This window comes from Brettanomyces nanus, chromosome 4 (assembly GCF_011074865.1).
Source record: "Brettanomyces nanus chromosome 4, complete sequence".
Taxonomy (NCBI): Eukaryota; Fungi; Ascomycota; class Pichiomycetes; order Pichiales; family Pichiaceae; genus Brettanomyces; species Brettanomyces nanus.
In genome coordinates, this window is record NC_052377.1 from 264,027 (window position 1) to 278,607 (window position 14,581).

The 14,581-nt window shown below is 40.9% G+C and overlaps 10 protein-coding genes across 10 annotated transcripts; 5 read left to right on the forward strand and 5 right to left on the reverse strand.

Moving 5' to 3' along the window:
- Positions 1–60: 60 nt before the first annotated feature.
- Positions 61–1,728, forward strand: FOA43_003338 (uncharacterized protein; the record flags this gene model as incomplete). The annotated part of the gene is made up of 2 exons (XM_038923589.1): positions 61–69; positions 154–1,728. 2 exons carry the CDS (start codon positions 61–63, stop codon positions 1,726–1,728), a joined length of 1,584 nt encoding a protein of 527 aa, XP_038779517.1.
- Positions 1,729–1,863: 135 nt separating this feature from the next.
- Positions 1,864–3,506, reverse strand: CKI2 (Casein kinase I 2; the record flags this gene model as incomplete). Its single annotated transcript, XM_038923590.1, has 2 exons — positions 1,864–1,880; positions 1,925–3,506. The coding sequence occupies 2 exons, from the start codon at positions 3,504–3,506 to the stop codon at positions 1,864–1,866; spliced, it is 1,599 nt and encodes a 532-aa protein (XP_038779518.1).
- A 350-nt stretch (positions 3,507–3,856) lies between these two features.
- On the reverse strand, positions 3,857–5,044 carry MET2 (homoserine O- acetyltransferase; the record flags this gene model as incomplete). The annotated part of the gene is made up of 1 exon (XM_038923591.1): positions 3,857–5,044. One exon carries the CDS (start codon positions 5,042–5,044, stop codon positions 3,857–3,859), a length of 1,188 nt encoding a protein of 395 aa, XP_038779519.1.
- A 377-nt stretch (positions 5,045–5,421) lies between these two features.
- FOA43_003341 (uncharacterized protein) lies at positions 5,422–6,132 on the forward strand (the record flags this gene model as incomplete). Its single annotated transcript, XM_038923592.1, has 1 exon — positions 5,422–6,132. The coding sequence occupies one exon, from the start codon at positions 5,422–5,424 to the stop codon at positions 6,130–6,132; it is 711 nt and encodes a 236-aa protein (XP_038779520.1).
- Positions 6,133–6,272: 140 nt separating this feature from the next.
- FOA43_003342 (uncharacterized protein) lies at positions 6,273–7,862 on the forward strand (the record flags this gene model as incomplete). Its single annotated transcript, XM_038923593.1, has 1 exon — positions 6,273–7,862. The coding sequence occupies one exon, from the start codon at positions 6,273–6,275 to the stop codon at positions 7,860–7,862; it is 1,590 nt and encodes a 529-aa protein (XP_038779521.1).
- A 23-nt stretch (positions 7,863–7,885) lies between these two features.
- On the reverse strand, positions 7,886–9,019 carry FOA43_003343 (uncharacterized protein; the record flags this gene model as incomplete). The annotated part of the gene is made up of 1 exon (XM_038923594.1): positions 7,886–9,019. The coding sequence occupies one exon, from the start codon at positions 9,017–9,019 to the stop codon at positions 7,886–7,888; it is 1,134 nt and encodes a 377-aa protein (XP_038779522.1).
- A 323-nt stretch (positions 9,020–9,342) lies between these two features.
- COX4 (Cytochrome c oxidase subunit 4) lies at positions 9,343–9,813 on the reverse strand (the record flags this gene model as incomplete). Its single annotated transcript, XM_038923595.1, has 1 exon — positions 9,343–9,813. The coding sequence occupies one exon, from the start codon at positions 9,811–9,813 to the stop codon at positions 9,343–9,345; it is 471 nt and encodes a 156-aa protein (XP_038779523.1).
- A 1,005-nt stretch (positions 9,814–10,818) lies between these two features.
- On the forward strand, positions 10,819–11,178 carry RPS26A (40S ribosomal protein S26; the record flags this gene model as incomplete). Its single annotated transcript, XM_038923596.1, has 1 exon — positions 10,819–11,178. One exon carries the CDS (start codon positions 10,819–10,821, stop codon positions 11,176–11,178), a length of 360 nt encoding a protein of 119 aa, XP_038779524.1.
- Positions 11,179–12,073: 895 nt separating this feature from the next.
- Positions 12,074–13,687, forward strand: FOA43_003346 (uncharacterized protein; the record flags this gene model as incomplete). Its single annotated transcript, XM_038923597.1, has 1 exon — positions 12,074–13,687. One exon carries the CDS (start codon positions 12,074–12,076, stop codon positions 13,685–13,687), a length of 1,614 nt encoding a protein of 537 aa, XP_038779525.1.
- Positions 13,688–14,121: 434 nt separating this feature from the next.
- On the reverse strand, positions 14,122–14,526 carry FOA43_003347 (uncharacterized protein; the record flags this gene model as incomplete). The annotated part of the gene is made up of 1 exon (XM_038923598.1): positions 14,122–14,526. The coding sequence occupies one exon, from the start codon at positions 14,524–14,526 to the stop codon at positions 14,122–14,124; it is 405 nt and encodes a 134-aa protein (XP_038779526.1).
- Between the last annotated feature and the right edge of the window lie 55 nt (positions 14,527–14,581).

The window sequence follows — 14,581 nt, forward strand, 5'->3', positions numbered from 1 at the left end:
TTCTCCTATCACTTAAACTTGTACTTGCTCCTCTTCGATTAATTCATTTTACTATTTATCATGGGAATCGTCAACGAAATACAAGGATTTTTCCACAATTTAACCACGAATGACCATTATGCTTCTTACGATGACTATACCAGAGAGAACAAGAACAGTGACCCTGGCTCTGGGCCATTCTCGCAATCTGCCGTGTCTATGATCAACAATCGATCATCCACGTCGCTTCAAACTGAGCAACCACAACAACAGCAACAGCAACAACAACAGCAGCAGCTTCAACAATCTGGCAAAACCTCAGGTACAATAACTTCTACTAAACCGGTTCAATACAACCCAGGTATGAGATCGCAGCTTGCTATGAATCAGAATGCTAGTGGTAGCAGTATCCAATTGCAGGAGTATGTCGAGGGTCGTGCTGCATTACCTCCGATTTCTGAAATTTGGGACAGGCTTGATAAGTGGTTGGAAAGAGAGTTCCCAGAATTAGGTGACGACATGGAAGATGGCGTGACTTCCACCGATTTGAATGCTTTTGAGAAGGATATGGGCGTCTCCCTTCCCTTGGATGTCAGAGATTCTTATAAGATACATGATGGTCAGGTTTCTATGGGTAAGGCTAGGGGATTCATCTATGGTTACCCACTCATGGACTTGGAATCTGTAGCTGCTGAGGCAAACATCTGGCGCAGAGTTTACAATCAACTCGAGAAGACGGATAATATGTTTCTTGATTCCACAATCGATGCCAGTGCGTTTTCTCAGAAACAGAAGAATCACCACTCTCAATTCCTTTCTAACCAAAGGTCTGTGCCTGAAGGTGCCATTCAAGAGCTATATTGCCATCCAAACTGGATTCCCTTTGTGAAGGACAATGCCGGTAACAACATTGCCATTGACCTGGCACCTGGACCAAATGGACGTTGGGGTCAGATCATTCTTTTTGGACGCGATTTTGATATCAAAGTTGTGGTTGCCACTAGTTTAACAGAATTTTTGTTCAATTTATGTGAGGATTTGGAAGATGGTAAGTTCGATATCAATGATGACGAGGATTTAATTTATTATGATCACAGAATTCCTTACGAGTACTTCAATGTTCTTAAAATGAGATCATATTCGAAATATAAAGAGGATGTTCGTCGCTTGCAGCACGCACAGCACATTCAACAAAAGGTTCAGCAATCTGTGAAGAAGCCTCAAGAGGCTTCGTCAGAACAGGCAACTAAAACAGCTGAAGAGTCGATTTCTTTACCAAAGGAGACCCTCATTTCCCCTGATAGTGAAAGCAAAGATGTACCAAAGAATGATTCATTTGTGATTGATGATAAGGAGCGTGAAGAAGATCCTAAATCTAAAGAGGAGCCTAAAGAAGAACTCGAATTAGAATTTAAAGAGGAACCTAAAGAGGAACCTAAAGAGGAACCTAAAGAGGAACCTAAAGAGGAACCTAAAGAGGAACCTAAAGAGGAACCTAAAGAGGAACCTAAAGAGGAACCTAAAGAGGAACCTAAAGAGGAACCTAAAGAGGAACCTAAAGAGGAACCTAAAGAGGAACCTAAAGAGGAACCTAAAGAGGAACCTAAAGAGGAACCTATAGAGGAACTTAAAGGGAAATCTAAGGAAGAATCTATAGAGGAAGTTAAGGAAGTGCCTGTAGAGCAACTCAAGGAATCAATAGTAGTTGAAGAGGAAGAACCAAAGGAACGTGTCGCTATTCCTAACTGATTCAATATTTTTATAAATAACGGATTGTTTGCAAAATACTTATTACCCCAGTAAAAACTAGAAAGGCATTGATATTAGTACTAGTACACCTAACAGGAAACCCGATGCAAATGACATAAGATGAAAGTATAGAGCCTATGTGATGATAAGATCTAATTACAACAACAGCAACAACAGAAGAAGCGTCTTAAGAAACCACCGAACCCTTCGGCATTGTCTTTATTATCTTGATCCTGTTGTTGCCTAGAGTAAGAATTAACATAAGAATCGTAGTGAAGCTGACCAGTCAGCAATGCAGTATTCTCGTTAATTTTACCATAGACATCAGGATTGTACTTGGAGGCACTCTTAGAGTTGTCTCTGCTCAAAGAATTTTGTAACTGAGAATGATTAGGTGGTATGGCCCTGGTGGACCTGTGCTGTTTGTTGCGATTGTTGGAGCCGTAACCATTCAAATTAATCTTCTTGTTCTTAGCCCAATCCCAACCCCTACCATCGTTTAGTTTCATCCAGTCGTATATTCCGTCATCTGTCTCTCCCACACTGGCTAATGCCAAATCCATAAGAGATACAAGGTATCTGTAGTCAGGTTGCTCTTCAAATTTCAAGCTGCGAACATAAGCCATATACTCGCCAAACTGGGAAGGTAATCTACCGCAGAGCTGCTGGATTGAAGTGGCTTGTTTCTTCTCGCCAATCTTCTCGTACTTAAGTTTATTTGTGGGAGCCTTGAGACCCTGCCAAGGAAGTTCTCCCTTTAAAAAGTAAATGAACACATGACCCAATGACTCCAAATCATCCCGTCTGGACTGCTCTCTCCCCAAATGCGTGTTGATAGACATATATCGTGCAGTACCACTTAAAGACTTGCGCTCTCGATAGGGTATATGCTGCTTGGTGATAGGATTCCTGTATTGTTTTATCATGCCAAAATCCACCAAGTATATAGTGTTATCATCGCTCGTAGCTCCTACGAGGAAGTTGTCAGGTTTGATGTCTCTATATATGAGATTATTTTCATGAACAAATTGGATTCTGGCAATCATTTGTTTGGCACATTGAGCCACGGTTTTTATGCTGAACCTTCTTCCACACCACTCAAACAAATCTTCTAGCGAAGGTCCTAACAGTTGAATGATGAGAATGTTATAATATCCCTCCTGTCCAAAATAATACACTTTGGGCATCCCCAAAAGAGACAAATATTTTGTATGCCCGGGATCTATGTCTGCTCCACTTTTAGTGTAATTGTTGACGGCGTTGCTCAAGATCTTGTAAGCCTTGAACTCGTCTCTCAATTGGGGAGCCTCTGATTTTCGACTCTCAAATTTGATCGCCACAGGTTGATTGTCACGCAAAAGATCGTAACCCTTAAATATAATTCCAAAGGAGCCTTCACCGATTTTTTGCGCAATCTGATAATGCCCGGCAATAATGTTTCGACTAGACGAGGATGAGCCTGATTGACCATGCCGATGACGATGATGTCGACGAGAAGAGTCAGATTGCTCGGGTTGAGATTGCCCTTGATCTTGAGCCTGCGCTTGAGGTGGCTGGGATTCTGCTTGAGACTGAGACTGAGACTGAGACTGAGACTGTTGCAACTGCGGTTGGTACTGCTGCAACTGCTGTGGAGACTCCTGGATTGCTTGACCCAACGCCTGTGCCCTATTTGATGGTGGCTGTGGCGCGCTGCGTGTCCGTTCAGCCGTAGGCATAAGCAATGGTGAACGAGGAGCGGGAGGAGATTGAATTGGTTTGGAGTTGGACTTGTCCATCTGAGAATAATACGAAGATTAGAACAGTAGACGTTAAGTGAAATGCTCGCCTTTTTCAAATCGGATTGAGACCTGGACCAAACAAAACAGACGGAAAGGATTGTACTCCACTGCTTCTAGAAAAACTTGAACAAGTTGCAATCAGCAGACAAAACAAATAGGTAATCACTTACACGTGGAGAAAGGGAGTTACTGTTTCAAAAAAAAATCTTACATTTTCGCTATCGCTTTACCATAGTTTTACATCAGGTCTGCATATTTTTTTCTTCTCCTCTGCGTTCTCCGTTTTTCCCGCGCCAAGGTGCACGCGGCTACATGAGACGCAGGCTGAATAATCTGTACTTTTATAACTAGTTTCTCTCTTTCTGCTCCTTCTTGGCCTGTTTAATAGCGTGGTCCAAGTCAAAAATTAAGTCGTCAATATCCTCTATACCTACGCAAACTCTAATGAGATCTTCAGGGAAGCCTCTCTCGGCTCTCACTTTTGGATCTATTGAAGCATGTGACATCTTACAAGGTAAAGAGATCAAAGAGTTGACGCAACCAAAAGAGACAGTAACACCAAAGATGTCAACGTTCCGTACAATTCTCTCACTTAAATCAATATCTCCTGTTTCAAAGGATAAAACAGCACCGGTACCCTTAGTCTGAGATTTATGTAGTTCATACTGAGGATGAGACTTCAAACCCGGATATCTTACTTTAAATCCCTGACTCTCCAACCAATTGGCAAGTTTGATGCAGTTACTTTGCTGTCTCTCTAATCTAAGAGCCAAGGTCTTCAAACCTCTCATCAATAACCAGGACTCGAAAGGTGCAAGACCAGATCCAATAGAATTGATCACAAAGAACAATCTGTCGGCCAATTCCTCGTTGTCTGTGGCAAGAACACCCGCCATAATATCGTGGTGACCGTTTAAATACTTAGTAGCGGACTCGTAGTGGATATCTGCGCCTAACTCTAATGGTTTCATCATCAATGGAGTCATCATTGTGTTATCAAACACGACGATACATTGAGGATTAACCTTGTGGGCATGTTCGGCAATGGATTTCAAATCAACGATCTTCATCAATGGGTTGGTTGGAGACTCCAAGATCACCATCTTAGTATTCTCAGTAATCTTCGACTTCATCAAATCTAAATTGGTTATATCATGATGTCCCACCTTGATATCCCCATTGTTATTGATATATGTCAACAATCTGTCGGTACCACCGTATAGGTCATCACCGGAAACCACCTCATCGCCTGGCTTCAAGAGCCTGGTAATGATGTCGAGACAAGACATACCTGAATTAACGACCCACACTTGCTTACATCCAATAATTTTAGCCAGATGTTCCTGAAGAATAGTTCTAGTTGGATTACCCGACCTGGTATAATCGTACTTTCCCATGTGAAGAACATCAGGATTCTTAAAAGTAGCGGTCTGGTAGATAGGGGGACACGATGCATGCCACGAATCGTCATACGACACTTTCACAACCTCCGTTTGCAACTTGTATTTTCTGGTATGGTCACCTCCTGCTGACATGATGATTGCTTGGAAAAGATGAGAAAATGAATAAGAAACATGAAATGGGAAATGGGAAAAGAGCTGAAAATTTGGAAATCGATGTTAAGTGGTTTTTTTTTTCCTATTATTATGACTAAATAAGGAAGCCTCTCGCTTTCTACCCCTATCAGCGGAGGCCACCAGGGTCACTGAACGGCCACATTTTATCTACTTGACCACCATACAGAGTAATCTCGAGTTTCGCTACTTTGGCTTCTTGTGGCTGGTGAAGTTTTTTTTTTGCTTTTCGATTTTTGAGGGAGAGAATTAGGTACGAACTACCTAGACAATATCATTCTTCACATAGATCACGGATCCACTTTACCAGACTCAGCTTACCTTACTTTATGCTTTCTATGACATTGAAGCGGATGCTCGTTGGAAGAGCATCCTTGAAACCTCTCGTTTCTTGCAGATACGGCCATATCATATCTGTTCACAGAGAGACTAAGGGGAATAACGCCAATATTGCGTTCGAGTTTGATAAAGAAAACTTGGAAAGAGCCAAGAGTATTCTAGCCAAGTATCCTCCTCAATACAAAAAGGCAGCTGTTATGCCATTGTTAGATTTGGGACAGAGACAACTGGGTTACACTTCTATTTCTGTTATGAACTATGTAGCCAAGTTCTTGGACATTCCTCCAATGAGAGTCTACGAGGTTGCTTCCTTTTACACAATGTATCACAGAAAGCCTGTCGGTAAGTATCACGTTCAAGTGTGTACCACCACTCCTTGTCAGCTCTGCAATTCTGATAGCGTGATGCAGACTATTGTTGATCACCTTGGTATCAAGCCTGGTCAAACTACTCCTGATGGACTATTCAGTTTGGAAGAAGTCGAATGTTTGGGCGCTTGTGTCAATGCTCCAATGATGCAAATTAACGATGATTATTTTGAAGATTTGGATTCCGGCGAGAAAGTCGTCAAGATTTTAGACGACCTGAAGGCCGGCAAGCATCCGAAGGTTGGTACTACCAAGAGAGGCACATGTGAACCATTCTCTGGTCCAAGAGTGTTGAAGAGCCAGCCATTAGATGTCAAGACTGTCACTAGGGATGATTTGTAAATCATGCATCATATTTATTTATTTATTTATTTATTATTCCAAACGATTGCATCGTATATTTATTTAATGAAGGGCCCAATTTATTTTTTTCCGGCATCCTTTCATTTTAATCTTGTGACTCTGCTTCTTGTTTAATCATGATGTCTATTCGAAGGTACAAACGATTTCTAATCTTGGTGACTATTGTCCTCGTATGTTTGATTGCCGGTGATTTATTTAAGAATTCTGGACATGTCGTGAATATTGTTGGTTTACGAGCAGATCAAGGGAATATCCATAAAAATAAAGAGGACCCTGTCATTGAAGCTTTGCTAAAAAAAAAAACTCTCACTGACGACGAAGAGGTTGAAGTGATTCACCATTTCGGCTTTAATCCTTACGAAATAAAGTCTATCTCAGCAGAGACATTGTTTCAATTACATCGAACTAAAGAAATCGATATAGGTGAGGATTATCTTGATTGGGGTAAAGTGGCATACGTTCAATATGCCACCGATCTTGATCACGTGTGCCCAGCAGTAATCAACTTCAATCGTTTGAGACAACTTGGTGCCAAGGCTGACTTTCTGTTTCTTTATGCTGGTAACCAATCCGAAGTGAATAATGAAAGCGAAAAAGAGATGTTGAAGAAAATCGAGAGTACAGGAGCTACCATCAAGTATGTCAAGCCAATTGAATTACCTTCCGAATCTTCGTATTGGGAGAAGAGCTTCACCAAGTTGTACAGTTTTTCATTGACTGAGTACGACAGAGTTGTATTTTTCGATTCGGATTCACTCGTTCTCAAAAGCATGGACGAGTTATTTACCCTCCCAGACTCCGTATTGGCTATGCCCGTCAATTATATCAACTTTCGAGACTTTGATAAACTGAAATTGAAACTGGAGGGTGCAATTGAAACACCTTATGATAGAGCCAACGAATTATCTGACTACTACGCTGAAATTATAGAGCCCGAGACTGGATATGATGACATTGAATGGCTCATGAAGATAGTGTATGCTTCGTTACCTTCTTTGAATCTATCTATCAAATTACTAAAGTCGTACGGACTACAGTATCAACTAGCAAGTTATATTATGGTGATTCATCCTAATAAAGATGTTTTTAACAGCTTGATGGAGGCACTTAATCACCGCAAGAAAAACGAGTACGATATGGATGTCTTGAATAACGTATTCAACTTGGAAAAGATCGCACGAACGCATAAAAACTATTATAGCTTGGGAGATCAGTCTTATATTCCGTTGATTCAAGTTATTCCTCATAATCCTTATGCTTTGCTCTCTGGAGAATTACGAAAGTTCCATCGATCCCATGACTGCTATCTTGCCGACCCCATCAATCTTCCGGAAATCGGTTACGACTACCCAGAATTGAAGAATCCTGGTGTAAAAACCTCTCCAATTGGTTATCTCCAGGATGAAGAATCAGAGAGCACGACCCATCTAGAAATACCATATTGGTCATGGTATTGGGACAAGCAAGTGACTACGTATGGATGGAGCAGTAATGTGGTGCTTGGAGATGCTAAACTAGTGCACTTCTCAGATGCTCCACTACCTAAACCGTGGACACCGATACCTGATATCAGAAACAAACTTGCTTTGGATGCGCAGATTCAATGTGAAAAGGTTACAGGGGGTAATAAGCTAGGCTGCGAGAAGGAGGTGAACCAATGGGTAGCACTCTACGATAAGTACTCGCAATTAGCACAACAATATTGTTAATCTTTGCACACGTAGATCGTTTGTTAGTTTAATATATTTTTTGCTTCTCCCTTCAAAAGTCGATTGGTGATATTCTCGAGGCAGAAGATCTCGGTGGCATTGTAAACTTCCTTGGTGCATGAACCAAGGTGAGGAGTGATAGTCACATCATCTCTACAAACGAGTTCCTCGTTAACAATAGGCTCGGCTTCCAAGACATCGAGTCCCGCGTGGCCGATCTTACCCGATTTAAGACCTGTCAAAAGGTCATCATCTACGATCAAGTTTCCTCTTCCAACGTTAACCACGCAACAGCCATCATTCAATCGTTCAATAACCTTGCAGTTGAACATACCAGCCGTCTCTGGAGTACTAGGAAGGCACAATGCCACACAATCAGTTCCCGGTGCAGCCTCAAGTAAGCTTTGATAGTACCGAACAGGAAAACCCAGATTTTTCTCATCTGAAAGCCTATGGCGATTCACATATCTGATGTTCATACCCAAAGCATGAACTCTATAGGCCAATTCTCTCCCGATATTCCCTAATCCTACAATGGTAATAGTCTTTCCTCTGGGAGAGAGGATGAACAAATTACGGCTGACTTTTTCGCCGAATGCAAACCACGGGTGAATTGAAGCTGAAGAATTCCGATCAATTAGTTTAAACTTACCATCCGACGAGTCAAAGTCATAATATTCCTGCAACTCAGTACGGGCGTCGATAGTGTTTCCTGTCTGTCTCAATTTATCTTCAAATACATGGTACTTTCTGAATCCATTGATAATATGGTACAAGGCAGTTTCAGCGACCTGAGGAGCACCAAAGTTGGGGGTGTTACAAAAGTCGATACCGTGGGCTCTTAATTTTGTGAGATCGTAACCGTTGAAACCAGCAGAACAAACAGTAACTATTTTCACAGATGAAGGTAGCGCATCTATGAGACCGTCACTGATTAAACCTCCAATAGGCTGAAACCCCAAGAAACCAGCATATATAGCGCAAATGTTGGCCAATTGAGGATCCTGTTTCAACTTTTTAATTAGCTCATCTTTAGAAGACAATCGCAAAAAGACTGGATGAAATTGACTCTGGAAAGACTGGAACTCTGGTAGTTGAGCATTAACCGGAACGACGAAAAGTATCGAGGGAACTGGAGTATTGATAGTATCACACATAAAACTGAACTATATTGAGGTAAAGAATAAACTCAGTTAAGCCGAGAGAGAGTTGAAATTTCTCAGGCACTCAACGAAGCATTGAATACAATAATAATATATATCTGGATCGATCAGAGACTGTCTGCGAATAAATAAATAGCTAATTGAAGAAGGATTGTGAAGTATAAACTAAAAATAAAAAGAAGACCTGATGCAACTAATGGTAGCCGCAAATAATGTTATGACTTGAAAACGGAGAGTGACAGTACCTCACCGCTCCTGCTTTGTAATAGTAGTAGAGCAGAAGTGGTTGTTTGTTCTTTTCGTCTTTATCGTTGATCTTAATGGTCATGTTTGTGAGGGTCCTCTGTACCCAAGTAGTTCAACTTGTAAACAGAACCGCATTCCCAGCATCTGGCAACCTTATCAACACTTGGCTTTAGCCACATAACAATGTGAGAGCCAGCAGGAGAACCAGTACATCCAATATATCTGTAAGGATCATAAGAGTCGACAACAATTGGGTGCTGTAAGGTTCCCTTTCTGGAAGCGTCCAAAGGCTTGTTTTCAAACACCTCAACACCTTCTAATTTACCCAAGAGTTCGAATCTTTCTAAACCAGTTGCCTGCTCCAAGTCGGTTGGAACCTCTCCTTTTTTAGCACCAGGTCCAACTAGATCATATTTGTCATGAACCTCAGACAAGTTTTTGGCAGTCTTGAACTCCTTGGTTGGGGTCTTGGCATTTCTAGCCACCACAGAGGTGGAAAACAATCTAGCCGGTTTGGCAAGTTTCAATGTTTGTCTTAACATCTATCGAAATTCAACAGTTAGTATATGGTTAACGTTCTTTTTCGTTCCTTAGATACCTCTACTTACTCTGATTTCGATGGAGTTGGTGTAAATTGACTGGTTTCTAGAAAAGAAAAACTGACCAGATCGCCAGAGTAGTCTAAACATTTTTCCTCGCTTCTCGATTTCCCCATGAATAATAAATAAATACTCCCTCCCTTCTCTCTGTAATCGCTAAGCACCCATAACTTCAATTAATCATAGCTTTCGCGACCACAACGATACTTAAAAAAATCATCCAATTTTTTGGCATCCAAAATTTTTCACTTTAATTATCCTATGAGCTTAGAGTTAATAAGAGAGTATTTCATTCTAATTTTCAGTCTTAGACGTGCTTAAAAGTCTTATCTTTTCATCTATGTATTGGTCGTACATCTATGCATTGTTGTATATCGTTTATACTCCGTCCTCCGTCCTCCTTTCTACTTCCCCTATCCTCCTTCTGCTTCCTTCTTCCCACCTTATAAATCCCTTAAAATCGCTGCGTAGATACTAACGAGATATTATCTTGCGCCGCACCTTTCTTTCTCTTTCAATACGATTTGATTGGCTCTCCAATATGCAGTCAATCTGATGGCTTTTTGCCCGTTCTCGTCCTGTAACTACGTCCATCGTCTCTGAGTCGATCGTTCAGTCGATCTGAAAAACCCTTCTTTATCACGTGCGCTTCCTTAAACACCTCGCTTCGCGCGGTGAACCTAGCAATTTTAGCGGAAAAAATTTTCCCCCAATTGCACGCCATGCCCGGTGGATTCTCACCGGTCGATCTCTGACCCTGGATGGTTTCTTGATGTTTTTCATCAACTAATAGACACCGGTGTGCGGTAAAAAAAGATTTTTCCAGTTCTCTTCTTTCAAGTCTTTGAGATATATAATCTTCTGGTACATATATCACAGTTAATAAGTAAGTATCAAGCATATCGTTTGAAAGTACTCCGTACTAACGCATACCAATTACAGTTCAATATGCCTAAGAAGAGAGCTTCCAACGGAAGAAACAAAAAGGGTAGAGGACACGTTAACCCAGTTAGATGTGTCAACTGTTCCAGATGTGTCCCTAAGGACAAGGCCATCAAGAGAATGTCTATCAGAAATATGGTTGAGGCTGCTGCTGTTAGAGATATCTCTGAGGCTTCTGTCTACGATGAGTACCCAATTCCAAAGATGTACAATAAGTTGCACTACTGTGTTTCCTGTGCCATTCATGCCAGAATTGTTAGAGTCAGATCCAAAGAGGGAAGAAAAGTCAGAGCTCCTCCTGTCAGAAAGAGATACAATGCTGATAAAAGAGTCAACCCTGCTGATGCTGCCCGTAAGGCCAACTAAGTATTAGTATAAGGAGCAATACATTAATTTGCAACAATATCAGAGACTGGAATAGAGATATGTAAAGTAAATGGTCGTATGTAACATCTAGTGGTAGTGCTTACCGGATTTCCTTGTTAATAACTTGGAATGCCATATGGTATGGCGAACCCAATAGGGTATAATTGACGGGTCGATCAGTCGATACAACCAGTTACCTGTAACGAAATTATCTCTTCTTTAAAGGTTAAACTCCGAGAAACATAGTCAATTACGTTTAGTATGAAGTATAAATGGACAACCCCTAAAAAGATACAGATTCTACTTTACTTTGCTTGTTTACATAGCAAAAAAAAGATCAACTCTGAATTTAAATATGAACTATCTTGGTATTAATGGAGCGACTGCATTACATTACCCAAACCCTGAGCAAAAAAACATAATCTCCAAAATTCTACCTATGAAATTCATACACATCTAGAACACCTTCATTTGTCATCATCTACATCTCTAATTTCCCTTCCCTTCCGAACTCTTTATATCAAAGAAATCCCTAAAGAATCTTATTTTCCCTCTCCGATAAAGGCTCGGATTTTTCCTCAGCTCCTGCAAAAATTCAGCGAAGAAAAATTTTGAGGAGGACCCCTCGGAGACAAATGCAGGGAAACCTCGTAGACGAAAGCAGTTGGTGTGAGTAAGAAAGAGAGCGTTTTTGCTTTGTTTAACCGAAGTCGATTGAAATCATAGATACTGGTTAGCTTCTGTTCCACTTTTCCATTTTCAACCCTGTCTTGTTCCATAGTATCTTTGAGGAAATCAAAGTTCACATAGTTTGTCTTGACGATCAGCTGCAGCATTATCCGTATTACTCCCGCTATAAGCCAATCCTTCCAGTACAGATTTTTAAGCTTGCAAAATGGAAGAACAAACATGGAGATTTAGCCAATGCTTTGGTGATAAGGGAGATATTGAAAACATAACCGAGGCTGATATAATATCTACCGTGGAATTCGACCGTTCGGGTGATTACTTGGCCACAGGAGATAGAGGTGGGCGTGTCGTGCTATTCGAGAGGAACGAGAACAAGAAGAACTGTGAATATCGCTTTTATACCGAATTCCAAAGCCATGATGCCGAGTTTGACTATCTCAAGTCGTTAGAGATTGAAGAAAAGATCAACAAGATCAAATGGCTAAGACGATCGAATCAGTCGAAATTCCTACTTTCAACAAACGACAAAACCATCAAACTTTGGAAAGTCTTTGAGAAACAGATCAAAATCGTCCAAGAGAACAACATGATTGAATGCAACAAGACCCATAGCAACAATTCCAGTACAAGCTCTTCAGCTCTCAACTCAAGCGCGGCAGTTGCCGATTCCACCAACACAGCCTCTGCGCTCAGCGTAGCATCTCAGATATCGTCGTTTCAAACCAGTTCCAGCTTTATCGGTGGAACCAATAACGATAATATAGAGGACGAAGAGAATATAGCGTACAGCAATTCCAACACTGGCGACCTTCAGACGGATACTATTGAAAGTGACAGCGGAGAAACTACGATGGCTACAGTATCGTCACCGAGTGTCTTGAAAGTGACTGATTACTTTAAGTCTGTGGCAAATTTGAAGCTTCCGAGACTTACCGTGCATGACACTATAACAGCGGCTCAACCTAAGAAAATATACGCTAACGCACACGCATACCATATCAACTCCATTAGTGTGAATTCCGACGAAGAAACTTTCATTTCGGCGGATGACTTAAGAATCAACTTGTGGAATTTGGGAATTGCCGATCAATCGTTCAATATTGTTGATATTAAGCCTGTGAATATGGAAGAGTTGACAGAGGTTATCACATCAGCAGAATTCCATCCTATCGATTGCAATCTGTTTATGTATGCTTCTTCCAAAGGACTCATTAAGCTGAATGATATGAGGGTCAACTCGCTCTGTGACAATCATGCCAGAGTCTTTGAAGAATATATGGATCCTTCGAATCATAACTTTTTCACTGAAATAACCTCGTCGATATCCGATGTAAGGTTTTCCTCAAATGGACGATACATAGCCAGCCGAGATTACATGACGGTGAAAATCTGGGATATCAACATGGAGACGGAGCCTGTTAAGACCATCAATATTCATGAACAATTAAGGGACAGATTATGCGACACTTATGAGAATGACGCCATATTCGACAAGTTTGAGGTGCAATTTAGTGGCGATTCAAAGTCTGTCATGACAGGTTCTTATAACAACAACTTTATGATTTACCAAAATGCAGTAACTCCTGAATGCAATGCAGAAAAGGAGACTGAGAAAGAGGTTGTGCTACAGGCGGATAAATCGGCGTTCAAGACCAAAAGATTGGGCTCGAATAAGCGCAAGAACCTCACCATGATGAATAAGATGGACTTTGATAACATCGATTTCAAAAAGGCCATTCTTCATTTAAGCTGGCACCCTCATGAAAATATCGTTGCGATCGCTGCTACCAATAACCTATACATATTTTCGGCATATTGACGGTTTTTACTTGCTACCAACGACTGTGACGAGTCTCTGAGCTGAACCGAATTCAACTTGATAACTCACCACAGTTTTTATCTTTATTGTTTCTTTCCTTCTCCGCTTGTTCCTCTCATTCTTTTTTTTAATGCTCAATACAATACAATATAACACCGTTGTAGATAGCATATTATTAAATAAACCGAGGCATATGAGTCGACATGGCTAAAGAAACATAAAAGGAAGCATAACATCCCTAATATCAAAAGAGGAAAATAAATATAGTAAGAAAGGTGAGAGAAGGTATTGATATTGGAATATCAAATAACATAGTTAATAATCAAAAAATGATGGACAAGTGGCCAATGTTCCAGTGGAGATAATGCATATTCTCTTCTAATTTTCTTTCTTAGGCCAAGTGAAAGAAGAGCATTCAATCTTCTCTTCTTCCCTTAATCGTGGATGTGTCTGTTGACACCCTCGTTCCAGAACAAAGTCTTGTCACCGTCACCCCAGAAGAAGTCATTTTTTCTGACATTCTGATATGGATAACTTTTTGGCCATTGATCATCAGGGAGAGCCACCAAGCGTTTTCTATTGGCAGCATGCTCTTTCTCGACACCGTAAACAGCAAAGGCTGCAAGGCCAACAGCAGGAAGAGCCATCAACATGGTGATCTTCTTCCAGGTGGCAGCACCGGCTTTAGAGTGAGCAACAATGTCCTCAACATTCTTGGTGAATTTCTTGCCTTCAGCCGGCTGAGACACAAACACCTTTTTCTCCAATTTCGAAGCAGAAGAGTTCATTCTTCTGCCAAAGACTCTAGCGGTCTGCTTCGTTGCAAATAGTCTAAACATCCTAATAATTTAATCAATATCTGCGCTTTTCCAATGAGTTGGAAGAATAATAAAA